Raw genomic sequence first — 16,992 nt, 5'->3', positions numbered from 1 at the left:
ACGCGTCACAGCGTAACTGTACAGCGCCTAATCTCTCTGAACTTTTTCCCGAAGGTCTGGATCTACGAGCCCGAACAACTAGTGCGAGTAATAATCGCCCAGCCTCCGGAAGAAGTGTACAGGGACCAAAGAAGTGTCGTAGCGTAAGAGCATTTTACTGAACCAGCGGTGGCTCTTCATATTTGGATCTGGTGTAAAGCAAATATTTAGGCTATACTCTCCTCCTGCTTTTCCGTTATTTCCAGTGTCCTTTCGAACGCCACTGGAGGAACTGTGGTGATTGACAAGCTGAAATACCACGTGAATGACAAGGGAAAGCTCGTGAAGTCTTGGTGAGTACTCCAAAAATACACTTATTAAGTACTAGCACCTATTCTGATCCCCCCAGCTGTATTAATTCATCCAACCACGAAAGTAAACAAGAAAATAGAATTCTTATGCGTAAGTTGCTGTCTTTGTGCTGTTGAAACAAGATAGTACCGCTTGAGCTTAAATGAAGGAAGGTGCCAGCGTCCATTTTTGTTTTCCTCCCGTTTCACTAGGTTGACCATTAGCAATAACCAAGCAAGTAAATAATAAAATTACTTCACAGTGTTTGTTACGCGATGTTAATTTATGCGTGTTTCCTGCTGCAGGACTGACTTGCACATTCACGTTCTTGACAAAAACGACCGTGTTATTCACACACCAGAAGTTCTAGACGCAGTTGACTCCAACATCAAGCTCGTCCGGTTCCAAAACCCAGAGTTGCAAATTCACAACGTTCTTGTGAGTAAATGCCTTTCTTTTTCTTCTTTGCACCGGTGCACATTGCAGTTGGCATAGACTGCGTCTTATACCAGCTGGTTTCACTAAGTAATAAACATTTATTTTAAGTAATATAACACGCGTATGCCGTATCCTTATCTGGATTATTTGGTCGGAAAGACAGCGACTGAAAAGAAAGGAATTTGCAAAAAGTGATCCGGGGACGGATTTACAAAGGTTTTCGTCGGTAAGATATGACAAACTTTAGCGGAGCGCCTTTGCGTTCGTCTTGTTCGCCGTCATGATAAGGCAGTGCCCGCCCTCATGAAGCGTTATACAGTCAAATCTCGATATAACGAATCACGCGGGACCGCCGCAAATCGTTCGTTATATTGAAATATTGTTGCAATGAAAAACTTGCGGTTTTAAGCCAGTGGACAAACCTAGGAATGAAAATGACGTACCTTGGCAGTAGACGAATGTGCAGACACGCATACTCTCCAATAAAAATGCTTCACTCACTTCAAAGCTGCTTTATTTGAAGAAATCAGTGATTTTCTTCTGGCGCATGCAGCACACACGACCGATTGGGAATGGGTCTACGTCTTCCACTTTGCGCAATACCGCAATGGGTAAATCATTAAGCCGAGCGATGAAAGAGCAGACATTGTTCACATGCACTAAAACATCAATGTTCGACACGATCTCATCTTCTGTGTTAGGTGACCCATAGTCGTCTTCCTTCGGGTCGTCATCGTCACTGGAGACGTCGTGAACGCAGTTATCAATCTCTTCGGTTGACAGGTCCGCCGCCGTTAGTGCTGCACTGTCGCTCTCCCTATAGTCGTCGAAGGAAGAGACGGTGGGCAGCAATTCCGCAACCTCTGCCCACAGGTCTCCTGGGTTGTTGTCAGTCACCTCCAGGTCATCTTCAAGCTGCCCAGGCACTTTGACAAGCCCTGCTTTTCGCCAGCAGTTGCTAACGGTGGATGCCTTCAAGTTCCACCAAGCTCCTCTGAGCATTTACGCTGCATGACGAATATTGATTGCAGTCGCCTGCTTTAGGCGGAGGTTGATAATCAACCGCTGCACAATGCGCTTACGAAATTCTGCTTTCACACTTTTTATAATGCCCTAGTCTACGGATTGCAGCAATGACGTGTTGTTTGCCGGCAGAAACTCCAAGCGAACGTGCGTCAAGCGAACATTCACAATGTGAGCAGAGCATGCAGTTGTCGACAACCAGTAGAATTCTTCGGTCATCCCTCCTCATTTGGTCGTCGAGTTTGATGAGCCACTCGGAAAAGAGTTCTCTGGTCATCCAGACCCGTTTGTTGGCGCAGTAGTCGTACGGTAACGACATGACGTTTTTCATGCAGCGAGGCTTCGTGTACTTGCCGCTGATGAGCGGTTTAATTTTCTTCGTGCCTGTTGCATTCCAGTAGAGCAGGACCGCCACGCGAAGATGCGACTTCTTCCCTCTTTTGCACTGCTACCCTTTGAAGTGCACCGCCTGGTCTGGCAGGAGCTGATAAAAACATGCGGTCGCATCCGCGCTGAAAATATCGTCTTCAGAGTACGATTCAGCCACCTCTAGAAAACGATCATTGCGCCAGGAATCCACGCCTTCTCTGTCAGCAGCCTTTTCCTCACCCGACAGTACCTGCAAAGTTATTCCGCTGCTTTGGCGGAAACGAAAATCCGACCCGCACTAGGGTCGTACCCAGCTATTTCAAGTGCATCGGCAAATTCGCGGGCTTTTTCTTGAGAGCATTGAGCCAGAAACGGGAACGTTTTGTAGTGTGGCATCTTTGAACCACGTGAGTACAGCTTGGTCCACATTTTGAAAGTTTCCCAGTCGCAGCCGTTTCGACGTAGAAGCGAGTTGTGATTCCCGTTGAAGCTTGACAATCTTGTCTCGGTCTTTCAAAATGGTCGCGACTGTCGATGGGGCAATGCCACGCTGTCTGTGCATGTCTATTTTTGCTTTTTCCCCGAGTCGATTTCCTGCAATACGCCCAATTTGTCCTGCAGCGAAAACTGCTTTCGCTTCTTCTTGGTACCCGCTAGCTGCACACATCGTTGGATCTCGCGCGAACATCACCAAACCGTTGTCGTGAAATTCTTGGTGACGTTTGTGGTGAAGCAGTTGGCACTCGACATGGTGATGATGATAGCTACTGCGACATGGTGATGGTGACAGCTACTGCACTCGCGGTTTCTGTTTCACGCGAGAGTTGCGGCGCTGTTACTTTTAGCCGAATTCGTAATACTGATGTTCCTCTGTTATAAAGGGGAAATAAACTACGTGCGTTTTTCTGAAATATGCGCTGTATAGAAATTCGTAGTTCTGAAATATTTTTACATTGAAAATATAGGCAATTTGGCGGGGATTTTTAAAATATTCGTAAATTTTAGAAATTCGTTATAGTGTGGTTTGTAGTAGCGATATTTGATTGGCTAGCGTAGAAGGAAATTCATGGATAGTTGGCCAACTAGTGTTAAATGTGTAATTTAATATTACAGCCTTTGGTGCTTATAGTGGTATCGTGCAGATGGAGGCACAAATAATCCTAGCGCGTAATCGTCTTTCAAAAATATTTAATAGCGAAGTTACCTCGAAATAGATGTCGTTAAAGTAGGCCTTCTTCGCTTCATTATGCAATCCGGATCACGACATATACTTCACCGTCAGTGTGACGATGGCCGGCACACTGGAAGTAGGGCGTAACTGTAGAGAGCATCGAACATATCGTGTTCCCCTATTAATAAATATGGAAATGCGCGTAGTGGGAAAGACACTTTTAATTTATTATTATTACACGTTTGCCTTCTTGTCCGGTAGTGAAGGGAGAAAATGAACAGCAAAGAACTCTGGTAGAGAAAATGGCAACAGAACTGCTGCTCGTGCATCTGAAACAACGGCAATGACAACAATTATTTACCGCATCCCAACTTGCCGGAGAAAGTAACAGCTTATACTTTTGGTCGGGCTGAAAGAAAACGATAAACGCGGCAGATCCTCACGTCCCCACACGCAGCGGTGGCTTAGCGGACATAGTGTTGCGCTGCTAAGCACCAGGTCGCAGGATCAAATCCCGGCCACGGCGGCTGCATTTCGATGGGGGCGAAATGCAATAACGCCCATGGTCCCGTGCATTGGGGGCACGTTAAAGATCCCCTGGTGGTCAAAATTAATCCGGAGTCCCCCTCTATAGCCTGCCTCGTAATCAAATCGTGGTTTTGGCACGTAAAAGCCCCCAATTCATTCATCATCCGTTCCTCATGTCCGATCGTTCGCCTGTCCCATCGATCGACATCTTGCGCTTGCGTATCCAGCTTTTCTGGACATGAGGGTTTAGTTCGCGTGAGTGCCACCACGTGGCGTACTAACCTTAAACTTTTCAAACTTCCCGCGGTGACGCGTGATGACGTCAACCAAACAAAATAAAAAAAAATAAAAGCTATCCCTGCGCATTGAACTTCGCCACAATGCTTGTCCCGCCGGTGTTATCAGTGTTCTTGATCAAGCGTATTCGCTCGTCGCCTAGAAATTACTCGTCATCCTAAGAGCGTTTAGTCGCGACGAGCAATGGTTGATTCTGGGCTTTTGATGCGGTTCTTTTTTTTTCTTTTTTTTTTCTTTTCTTTTTTTCATTCTACGGAGTAAAGAAGCTAGCCTAATCGTCAGAAGTACTTCGGGGCAGCCTTTCTTCAGTCGGCATACATTGTTAACGTCCGAACATCGCACAGCGCCTACTAGAGACGCCGTCGTGGACGGATTTTGATTTTCCACTATCGAATTCGTTAAGGTGCACAAAATTATTTCACTAGCGACATTGCAATGCGCACACATGGGCCACCGCCGCAGCTGCAAATCTAGATGTGCTTAAGCCTTAAGACATATGCATGGATAAGTTGGTTTTTCACCTTAACACAAAAGTCACGATACAAGAGTTGAGCAAACTGTCCCTGTGTCGTCTCAGGCTGTGAGACCGGGCTAGTTGGTATTCCATGCTAAAGTGACTAGCGCAAGAGTGGACACGGGACACTAGAGGCGACAAGGATAAGCGCGCAAACATCCAACTGGGCGCTTGTCCTTGTAGCGTCTTTAGTGTTCCCTGTCCACTCTTGCACTAGTCACTTCAGTTTGTGTCGTTGTCCGTTAGCACGCTATAGCCGAAGCTGTTCGCAATATTACGTCTCCATTTACTGGCCACCAGGCCAGGTACACCATTGGGTACGACATATACAGTACTTGCAGTTAGTTTCCAAAGTAGTCTCCTATGGCGGTTGTCCACGTGCGTGAAGCAAGAACGATATTTAAAATTATTGTGCAGTAATATATGCGGGATTTGTGTGTTCTCCCCATTCTCTACCATGTTGCCGTTCCGCCTTTATTATATAGCCGCAATGTAGACTAGCAGCTATCGAACGCCATAAAGGCTATCCACATACTCAAAGACCTCGCGCACAACTCCTGACGCTTAATTGTACTCAAGAGTTGTGCGACTGCCCAGGACATCCTTAACGAATGTTACATAACACATTATGAGGTTTTACTTGCCAAAACCACGATTTCATTAGGAGGCACACCGTAGTGGAGGATTCGAGAATAATTTAGACCACTTGGGATTTTTTAACGTGTGCCTAGCCCTAAGTACGCGGGTTTTCGCATTTCACACCCATTGAAATACCGCTGCCGTGGTTGGGATTCGATCTCGAGACCTCGTGATTAGCAACCGAACCCAATAAAAGCTAAGCAACTACGGAGGGGAAGGAATGTTGGCAGTAGGAGAAAGGTGACAGCCGGAAGGTGAGACAATTTGTTCCAATCCTCATTACGCGAAAATCGGTACCATCTGTTTTGTCGAAGAATGACACCGTAGAATGCACTGTATTCAATGAGTGAAAAATTATGCGAATCCTATGTATGTGCGAATCGATGTAAGCAAAGCTTTCTGCGTTTGATGTCATTGTCATGCGTAATCTCCACAGAGTACGCAGGCACTCTCTAATGAAATGCTGTCAATGTTTGCCTGGTTACGCCTGCCATTGTGATGCAAATAAACGGGCGCCTTCAACTCTTTTTCTCAGAAAGAAACGCTGAATGAAATGCTGACGTGATCCTAAAGAAGATCAACAAGCGCCGAAGTGCTCGATCTTACGACGCCCATATTCGTGATTTTTTTTTTTTTTGGGGGGGGGGGGGTTGTGCTCTTGTACCCTAGAAATGTCCCTCAAACGTCTCTGACGTGCTCGTTTTTATTCTCAAGTACGCAATGAAAACTCTCATCACTGCAAGTTCATGATGTATTGGTGGCAGGCCACCATGGCGTGTCGCGCAAGTATGACCACGCTGATTTGTTTGGGTTGACATATACTACTTTGTGCGTCATACTTCCCCACATTCATTTTTCAAACTATGCCAGAGCTCGAAAAGGGCGGCCAACTCACTACGTCCCTTTGCTCTGTTTACTTCCTCAAAATGTGTGTTTATCGCTGTGGTTACCAAATACGCCCAGCGGTATGCTACGACACAAGCCTTTCTGGCGGCTGAGCAACTGAAGTCGCAGGCTTTATTCAACATGGCGTCGACGTTCTATATGGCTATCCTCAATTACTTTTCGCGGACTTCGCTCGCCGCCTTCTCTCCAGTGTCATCTCTTACGCTACTAGCTCCTGCTAGACACAACACAAACACGCAAAGACCTTAATGAAGTATCAATTACACGCTAATTGACACACTGTCGACGTATATTTCCGCTGAGCACCAGGATGGGAGCGTTGTCCTGTCTATGGTGACATTATCCGTCTACAGCCTCGCTCAACAACACCGCTCGTTACTCATCACGTTTTTTTTTTTTGTCGGCAAGAGTATAGTGTATTTCCTCCGAATGTGCTTTCGGCTTTAGACGTGACCTTGCACGCCCGCTTATTCTGTTACGTTGACGGCGACCGTTGTCGTCAGGATGCCGCCTCATTCTGAGCTTCGCAGTCACCAGAGACCACAGAAAGCTGTCTTCACAAACAAACCACCGAGATTCGAGCCCATCTCCCAAATGCTCCATCTTGCATTTGGGAAATGGGCACGCTAACCATTACGCTACCACCTGCCTCCACCAATTTCTGTTTATCTATCTGCCTGGAGCAATTGCCGGACTTGTTCGCCAGGCTAAACCCGCCTGCTGCTACAATTCACCACCACCACCACCACCATCCCACTTCACGTTTTTGCCGCAGACGCAGGCAGAATGGATGCAGAAACGAAAAAAAAGTAAAGATTGCTTGAGCGGCCAGCTGACACATGACCTTAACTTTGGCAGGTTATTCTCAGTGGAGCGCATGTAGGCTTGCGGCTGTGTGCAGATTGTGGGTCGCCTTAGCTTTATTGTAAATTTGCTTTCACCGACTCTTTTCAGCTAGAACTCAAATGCCGGACAAAAATGATACCTACCGTTGAATATTTTTTTCTTGGTTTCAACCAAAAACGCTGATTTACACAAATAGTGATCTTTTTAAGAAATGGCATAAGGATACTACATTTCGGGTCATGTCGTTGTGTCAGTACGGGCCGGCACCACGTATCGACGAAAGGGCATCACAACGCCGATGCACGCGGCAGGTTACTGAATGAAGAAATCAGGAAGCGACTGTTTTTCAGTTCTCGCAACACATTGTAACAGACACGAAAGGCACGGACAAGAAGAGAAGAAAGAGAGGACGAAGAAAACGAGGAGTTAGAGATCACGCTACCATCATCGTCCAATTCTCCTGTAAATAAAACCATTTCTTCGCAACTCCTCGTAACAGTTGTGGTGAAAGGTGCTGCGTAATCGACACCCGAAGACGGAGGCTGAACCACAAGTTCTTCGACGGAGCCGTCGCCTTGCTGGACTCCCACCGAATCTACCGGAGTTGAATATGTCCCACGACGCAGACGAACAGCGGCCCATTCCGACTGCTGCCCGAAGTTCTGCTCTGCAACTGAGAGATGCGCGTCCCTTCGCCGGCAGATCGGACGAAGACGTCGAGGAATGGCTCATCCATTATCACCGGGTGAGTGCCGCCAACAGGTGGAACAGCGCTTCTCAGCTTTCGAACGTCGTGTTCTTTCTAACCGATACTTCATTGGTGTGGTTCGACAACCACGAGGAAACATTCACAACATGGGGAAGATCTGTTTCGGAAATCAAACAGCGATTCGGTGACTCCGCGACGAAAAAGAAAAGGGCAGAACAGACGCTACTGCAACGTGCGCAAGTACCAGGCGAAACCTGCACGACCTACATTGAGGCAGTAATAAAGCTGTGTAGGATGGTTGACTCTGGAATGTCCGAGGAAGACAAAGTCGGGCACATCCTAAAAGGAATTGCCGAGGATGTTTACAATTTCCTCATTGCAAAAGACAGCCTGGCTTCCGTCGCTTACATCATTCGGCACTGTCGTACTTTCGAGCAACTAAAGACGAGGCGCATAACGCCGAAGTTTGGCAGGCTCGCCAATGTAACGACAGTTGCAAGCGTGGACAGCAACCAGCCCCTTGATCTTGAATCAACGATCCGACAAATAGTTCGGGAAGAACTCAGCCTGCACGCGCAAGTGACATATCCAGGCACTCGTAGCTTCCGCCTACCACCAGATTTTGAGCCAAACGTGGCATCCTTCTCTCCGTATCCTGCGGCAAGGGGCACTGAGGATTATGAACTCGCGCCCCGACAGCAGTCACGAGGCCCTACTTATGGCGCTCGGCCACAACAAGAGCAGCCGCGTTTTTACCCCCGAGGCCCTGCGACTTCTGTCAGGCCACGACAAGAACAGCACCGACCCTACTACCACGACGCGACTTATGAAAGATATAACGGATTTCAGCAAGCAGCAGAGACACGTTATCCACATGACCACGAACTTTCTCGCCGCCCGCAGCCGTCTACCATTCGTTTCGAGGTAGACGCTGTGAACCGCGACCCTCCCGTGTGCTACAACTGTCGTTCCACAGGCCATATAGTTCGGTATTGTCGCCAAGCCCGTCAATCACGTAGGACACCATCGATTTTCTCGCCACCCAGAACCCGTACTTCATATGACCTGCGGACGACCGATTTGCTTCCAAGGGATCACTTCTCACACGAGACCAGACGCAGCGATTCGCCAGCATCTGAGCAGAGTTTCACGCCTCCAAATAGCCGTCCCCGTCGCTCTGCGTCCCCTCGGCGCCGTTCTTCCTGACCGCCCCCGGGAAACTAGCATCCGCGGCCAGTGGATGTGTGGTCGCCGGACGGTCTTTGCAAGAAATACCTCTGCCTGTTGTGATGTTCAAAAACACAGTGAATGTCTCGATTGACGGAATACCGACCATGGCGTTAGTTGATACTGGGGCGACTGTGTCTGTGATGAGCCTCGCTTTGAAAAACCGGCAAGGCCACAAAGTTATGTTTTTTTGGAACGACGGTATTACCTTTCGTGGAGTAGGCGGCGAGTGGTTTCATACCTTTGGTGTTTGTGCTGTGAGTGTTTTGTTGGCTGGGAAAGTGTTTGTGTCGGAATTCCTTGTTCTTTCTCGTTGTTCGCACGACGTTATTCTTGGTATCGATTTTCTTGAACAGTGCGGCGCTTCCGTGGACTGTAGTTGTGGCGAAATCTCATTGAACAAGTTATTTATATCAGCATATTCTGAACAAAGCTTGGGTAGTGAAGACAAGGACACAGACACAGTCAGTGTTCTTGATGAAGTGATTGTACCATCGTGGTGCCTGACGCCCGTTCGTGTTTCTACAACTACTGTTGATACTGATTGTGTTGACCTTGTAGTTAGGCCTCTCCGCATAAACGGTGCTAAAAAATATACTGGTGCCCTGCTCTGTCGTGTGAATGACGAAAGGAGTCGCCACATTGTGGGCGCTGAACTCTTCCGCCACGCCGGTTGTCCTTCCTCGCGGTATGAAAATCGCTCTTTTTGATGAAGCCGCATGTACTTCAATAGCGGCACTAACTACGGACGTTTCTACAGCTTACTTTCCTTGCGATAATCGCCATTCTGAAGAGCTAATGCTTGGCATGATCAGCAAGGCTCTCGGTACATCGGAACGGCAAGCACTGGTACAAGTCCTTGCCAGGCATGAGGCCGAATTTTATTTCACGCATGGAGATGCACCCCTTCATTTACCGTCATACCGCGTCCTACGCTCGTCACAGAATAGATAGTGGCTCAGCACACCCCATCCGCCAGAAGCCCTACCGAGTGCCATCGTCCGAGCGCAAAGTTATTGCCGAGCAAGTCAAGGAGATGATGAACAAAAGTGTCGTTCAAGAGTAATCTAGTCCACGGGCAGCCCCAGTAATCCTGGTCCGAAAAAAAGATGGCTCCTGGAGATTCTGCGTGGATTACAGACATCTAAACGCAGTGACGAAGAAGGATGTCTATCCACTACCGCGAATCGATGACGTCAGTGATTGCTTACACGCTGCTTCTTACTTCTCAACACTTGATTTGCGATTGGGGTACTGGCAAATACCTATGGACCCTGTCGACAAGGAAAAGATCGCTTTCGTGACTCCAGAGGGCCTATTCGAATTTAATGTTATGCCTTTTGGCCTTTGCAATGCTCCTGCCACCTTTGAAAGATTCATGGACACAGTACTACGCGGTCTAAAGTGGGAGATATGCATGTGATACCTCGATGATGTTGTAATCTTTGGCCGCACGTTTGAAGAACATAACGAACGCCTCAGCCTCGTTCTCGACTGCATTGAGAAAGCTGGACTGGTCCTAAACTCAAAAAAGTGTCGGTTCGACGAACGTCAAACACTGGTCCTGGGACACTTAGTCGGCAAGGATGGCGTCAGACCCGATCCTCGTAAGATTGAAGCAGTGAGCTCCTTTAAGCCACCGCAGTCAACACGAGAACTCCGCTCATTCATTGGCCTATGTTCGTATTTTCGTCGTTTTCTTCCCCGGTTTGCCGACATCGTTTACCCGTTGACAAGTATTTTGCGACAAAATGCATCCTTCAATTGGACGCCAGAGTGTGACGCATCATTCTCTCAACTGAAGTTTATACTAACGTCAGCACTCCTCTTGCGTCACTTCGATCCATCTTGCCCGACTGAAGTTCACACTGATGCGAGGGGAATCGGGATAGGAGCGGTGCTTGTACAACGTCACAGTGGTGCAGAACAGGTTGTCGCATATGCCAGCCGTTGTCTGAGCAAATCTGAACGCAATTATACGGTCACGGAACAGGAATGCCTGGCAGCCGTTTTCGCCGTACAAAAGTTTCGATGTTATCTTTACGGTAGACCATTCAAGATTATCAACTACCATCATTCTTTATGCTGGCTGGTCGGTTTGCGTGATCCCTCTGGTCGCCTCGCACGTTAGGCGCTGCGCCTCCAGGAATACGACTTTGTGGGTACAAGAGTGGCCGTCGTCACGCTGACGCAGACTACTTCTCTCGGATTCCTCTTGCGACTACCGACTGCGATGCTGAGAATTTTGACGACTGTCTCGCTGCTGTTACTCCTACGTTCCCTGACGCGGCAGACTTTCAGCGAGAACAACAGGATGATGTTACCCTTGATCCGCTTTTTGTCGCCGCCCGTACTTCTAAAGGCAGCGGTCGCTTTACTGTCCGTGATAAATTGCTGTACAAAACTAATTACTCCGGGCATGGAGCGCGTTTTCTGCTTCTTGTCCCCGAGAGTCTCCGCTCCGAGGTTCTACGCGCCATGCATGACGATGTGACATCCGGCCATTTCGGCTTCGTACGAACGCTGCACCGCACGCAGGAGCGCTTTTACTGGCCCAAGATGTACGAAGCAACCAAGCGCTATGTCGCTATGTCGCTAATTGTGAAACGTGCCAACGTCACAAGCGACCGACCACCGCAGCCCCGGGTCCCCTTCGGCCATTGACACCGCCCAGTACGCCGTTCGAGCAAGTAGGCATTGACCTTCTGGGTCCATTCCCGCCATCTAACAACAGGAACCGCTGGATAATTGTCTGCGTAGACCATCTTACACGGTATGCAGAAACTGCAGCCATACCGTCTTCCACCGCTGCTTGCGTGGCGGCCTTCCTTCTCCGTTCCGTGGTCCTTCGTCATGGCCCACCACGTGTCATCATCAGCGAACGTGGTCACCGTGGTCGCCAGTTCACGGCTGATGCCATTGAAGAGTTACTTCGTTTGTGCACTTCACAGTTCCGTCATTCCATGCCATATCATCCACAGACCAATGGCCTCGTTGAAAGGACAAACAGAACGCTGACTAACATGCTTGCTATGTACGTCTCCTCCAATCATAAGAACTGGGACGACGTGCTGCCCTTCATCACTTGTGCATACAACACTGCGAAGCACGAAACCACGAATTATAGCCCATTTTACCTCCTGTATGCAAGGTTACTGCGAAGCCTTCTGGACACTTTCCTACCTTTCGTTCTGCACAGTGATGATTCTGTATCGAAGACTTTGTGTCTCGCTGAAGAAGCGCGTCGAATAGCTCGTCTTCGTACTCTGGCCTCGCAAAGTCATTCGAAAGAGCGATACGACGACCGTCACGTACAAGTATCGCTGCAAAAAGGTGACTTATTCCTCCTTTGGACACCGCAACGCAAGCGTGGATTGTACCAAAAGTTCTTGTCACAATATTCAGGCCCATTTGTAGTTGTGGACCGCCTGAGCGAACTCACTTACGTCATAGCTCGCCTCCTGTGCAATGGTCGGCGATCAAGCAGAACTCAGCTGACTCATATTGCTCGCCTGAAGCCTTTCTACCCTGCTTGTACATCCTGACTCGCCCCACGGGCTTCGTCTGCTTGCGGGGAAATTTAACAGATATGAAAGGCACGGACAGGAAGAGAAGAAAGAGAGGACGAAGAAAACGAGGAGTTAGAGAGGCCGGGCTGCACTACGATCACGCTACCATCATCGTCCAATTCTCCTGTAAATAAAACCATTTCTTCGCAACTCCTCGTAACAATATTGTACACAGCACACTAGGCAGCCACCACCATGACATTTTATTTTTGACAACTGCGACACCAAATGGCGGACTGATATACTTCCTAAAGGGGTTTAACTTTATTTTTTCATCGCAGAACCGCAAGCACAGGTTGCGTCGCGCGTATACCGCAGCCACGTACTGTGGCCGCACTCCTTTTCCTCTAACAATGTGGCCCCCGGCGGCTTCACGCGCTCCCGTAGGTGGCGGATTGGACTGTCACTCCAGAAGTTTAAATACACAACCTCTTTGCATAGAAACGACGGCATGATTGTTAACATATTGTTGGCTTGGATATGTTTGGCACGAGGCCCAAGACCCTGTCTTCTAACACGTTCTTATGTTTGCGTTCGCGTCTCTGTCTTGAAGGGACTCACACCGTGACATGCTACAATGGTGCTTGCGTTGGGCGTATGTAAGGCGAAAAACGCGGTTCTAAAATGTCTGTTCACTAACTTGTGCAGTAAACCCATGTTTATAGTATTCGCGCAGTATAGTAGTAGTATAGTAAGAGTCACGAGTATGGCATCCGTAACCGCAAGTGCCACGTTATGGTCGTAACTTGTCGGGACAGCGTAGATGTAATCCACAGACCCTGCCACTAAGGAATACGTGGCTAGGCATGGCTGATGAATAAGTAATTGCGAAGGTTGGTTTTCAGTAAAGGTTTGTTACCAAGAACGGTGGGAGCTTATACTGCCGCAAAGGACGGATGCTGGGCGGTGACTCCAATCATTTACTCGGCACATCACACATCTATACACTGGAATTCAACTGGTTTCGCCAACTCTTGCTTATATCCTCTCGCCTCTAAGCTGCGACTTCGCCTGCCACCCAGGCCCCAGCTTTTCCTCTTTGTCCCCCGCTTCTTTCCCAGTCTGCTGAGACGTGCTTCCACTGAGTCTTGCTCCTCCTTTTTCTCAATAAATAAAGGCATTCATCCATGCATGCCTAGGTTACTGCAGAAAATAGCGTGTCTTTATCTCCATAACCACCCCGTCTCTCACCTGGACTCTCCCAGCGCAAAACAAAGTTGCTGTGTTTCAAATGGCTGGGCGTCACATATACAATTTTCTAGGAAAGGCCAGTAGCACGGCGGGCAATTTTCGGTGGGTGACGAGACATTATATAGAACACCTTCTCTGCCATATCCACACTCAGTGCTCTGCTTCGTGAGCTACTATTAGCCGCTACGACGATGTACGAAATGAAAGAAACCTAGCTGGGCTGGTCGCGCGCAGCTCTTTTTAGATTCGTGATGCGTCGGTTTAAAATAATAATATTTCTTATCTAAGCCTAAATGACAGCGATATAGGCGAGGTGAGTTACGGTAGCTAGTTGGCTTGGACTAACGACGCTCTTCAAGCAGCACTTTCGTGTTATGCGTGTTGGCGAACGGGAATGAAAGACAGGAGGGTAACACGCCTTCCTGAAATGAAACATTCGGAATGACCCTTTATTTGGCGGTTGGACATATGTCTAGGGTGCCCAATACTAACAATGTGCAAGTCTGTATTACCTTGCAAAGGGGAACTCAGATGAAACGCTGTCAAACAGATAGGCTTTTAATTATCGTAAGTAGATCTTTATTGGAATTCTTTACCATGAAGTGAAAGCCGACTAATAAGCATTTAAATTTTCTTTGTTAATAAAACATCCTGTTAGTAAAAGGTTGCTGTGCTTTACAGCCCCCTAAATTAAAACGTAAGTTATGGAAAATAAATTGGTGTGGTTAATGTGTAAACGCATACGCAAGAAAAGGCCTAGTCCATTTCCGAGTATTCTCTCAATGAAGATGGAGCACCTCTATACTCTCACGTTGTAGTGATGTGAAGAACAAAACACGTCCAAAAGAGTCAGTCACGAATGTTACTCATTATAAGATGAGCTTGCGCTGGAAAAGAAAATAACACTCAAAGATACCGATGGCTGCGCGCAAAGTGCTTCCTCTGATTCCGATCTACGGATCAAGGCGTCGGTTCGTCAGATTGGAATGCTCGTACATCGCAGCGCAATCTCGGGTCGGCAAATGTGATGGAGAATGTACGCCAGTATTCGCTTCACGCGCGCAATCTGATAAGATAGCGCTCTTTCGCTATTGAATCCGTGCCAACATACTGGATATTAGAAACACATGCAGGCGCATCTTGAGCTAACTGATAACTTTGGAACTGTGGTTAGACGCTAACCCCCCCCCCCCCCCCTTAAAAGAAGGAATACAGTTGCTTTCAATATTAGCTGAAACATAGTGCTGGTGGTATAAAAAGGGCCCACAACACTGCACAGCGGCGCCGATTGACATACAGGAAATTCAAGAGCGAACCACTTTACAATTACTGGTATTTATCAAACCAGCATATCGTGGTTTAATGTAGCCCTGTATTCCAGGGGCCAGTTCCAACACGGGTACAGTGTCGGAGCTCATATTTCATGTCAGCATTATTTGTCACAAAATCAAAGCATTTTTTCTTTAGATCTTAACATTAGACAGCCAAAATACATGCAGCGAAACCCTCACCTTAATATTTCAGTACTTTTCGTTCTAACGTACATATCCGTGCTGATCCATATGTTACAAAGTGCTGAAAATGTACCCAATGCTTTCCTCCAGGAAGCTGTTTTTATTCCTTAGGATGCCAGGAAACCGAGCCTGATGCCACCAACGCTCAGAAACCTAGTCGGGAGCGCGCACCATGTTCTCGCACACCTTGTGGGATGTACCGTAGCGCTGAGGTGCTTCTTGTATAATGTATGAGAATCGGTTGTAAAGACAGACGTGCAAGGTTGGGTCATGTGCTTAAGCTCATGAAGTTGATTTGTGCCAAGAGAACCTGTCCAAACTTTCACACTTACTTTATAAGAAGTATACAGCACCATCAATATGCCGGCTGCTTTTAACTGCACAAAACAAAACCATTCGAACGATGCAAACAATGTTAACATCATTTTATCATTCAAGTGTTCAGATTGGTAACCTCTAGATGCGGAGTAAGTTGAGAAGTTGTTTGCGTAATTAACAAAGCTACGTAATTAAATTTTCAGTAAGGGTTTTTACGTGGTTAAAGAAAATGAGCAGTTTGGAGCCCGTCCTCGAGATTAAGCAGCCAAACGAACAAATTTCGACTAAATATGCTTCTGTAAGAGCAATGCGAGCAAAAATTTTCCAAGTAAACACTCTTGGAAGACGTAACTGACGCAGAAAAAGAACATCTGTGAAGTCAAAGAAAGAACAGCACTTCACGACGGGACACACACAGACTGCGCTAACATTAAGTGCTGTTCTTAATGTGATAATGAAGCAACTAGCCCGTCAGTCTTTCCTTCCAAACCTGTAAAGTCAACCTGAACACATCTAGCCTTTTGTGGTGCTGTCATCAATAGTATGGCCCCGTGAACATGTTCCCCATGGTCACATAGTCGCGTTCCATTTTTATTCACGCTGCTTTCTCGAAGGCAAGCATTTTAAAGTTTTAGTGTCAATACGGCAGTGAACGTGTGCCGCCGAAAGCTTGCTTGGTCGCAGAAGCGATGCATGACGGAATGATGGTGCAGATTTAGCGTGTCGTCGGCATCAAGACAGTGCACTGCCGCCGAGCGAAGGAAGATAACGAAAGGGAACAGCTTGGTAGCTGCTCAGGAAGCCGTGCCGATGGTGGCGGTGCCATCATGACAAAATCTGAGGCGGCGATATTGACGGCTGCGGCGATTTTTTTTTCTTTTATTCTTTTATTACTTTTTTTTACAACGAAGTCGTTAAGAGTATGCTTTAACTCGGGCCCAATTCCGACGTGGCCTATTCACATATTTGTAAAACGCCGAAACGATTTTCTGAGATAACCCCTGGGCCGATTTTAATAAATTTTGCTGGATTCGGGAGAGAAAGGTAAATTCTAGTGACTATTAGAAGCGCAAATTTCTATTTAGGGCTTGAATTCTGGTAAAAGATTTTCAAAAATTCAAAAGTGCGAAAAATACAGAAGCACGAAGTTTACAAATTAATAACTCCGCATCAAGAACTGATATCGCGGTTATGTAAACAGAATCCTTTAGACAATTCAAAGCGGACAAATCCAATATGCCGATTTATATCTTACGTGAAGTCGTTACGTTGTGAACAAGGGTTGTGGAAAAGCTGCATTTCCACATTACTAAATTTTTTTAGATTCATGCGTATTATATCAATTTTGTCCGCTTTAGATGTGCTGTTAGATGCAATGTACAGAATTGTGATATCAGTTTTGA

The 16,992-nt window shown here is 47.2% G+C and overlaps 1 protein-coding gene across 1 annotated transcript in view; it reads left to right on the top strand.

Moving 5' to 3' along the window:
- Cad87A (cadherin 87A) overlaps positions 1–16,992 on the top strand; it is a 92,386-nt gene that overhangs the window by 60,319 nt on the left and 15,075 nt on the right. The window contains exons 36-38 of the mRNA XM_075697449.1: positions 55–143; positions 246–332; positions 636–768. Of these exons, the coding sequence (XP_075553564.1) occupies positions 55–143; positions 246–332; positions 636–768 (309 nt within the window). The remainder of the gene's footprint in view (positions 1–54; positions 144–245; positions 333–635; positions 769–16,992) is intronic.

Source organism: Dermacentor variabilis, chromosome 1 (genome assembly GCF_050947875.1).
Source record: "Dermacentor variabilis isolate Ectoservices chromosome 1, ASM5094787v1, whole genome shotgun sequence".
NCBI lineage: Eukaryota > Metazoa > Arthropoda > Arachnida > Ixodida > Ixodidae > Dermacentor > Dermacentor variabilis.
This window is presented reverse-complemented; position numbering and strand designations above follow the sequence as displayed.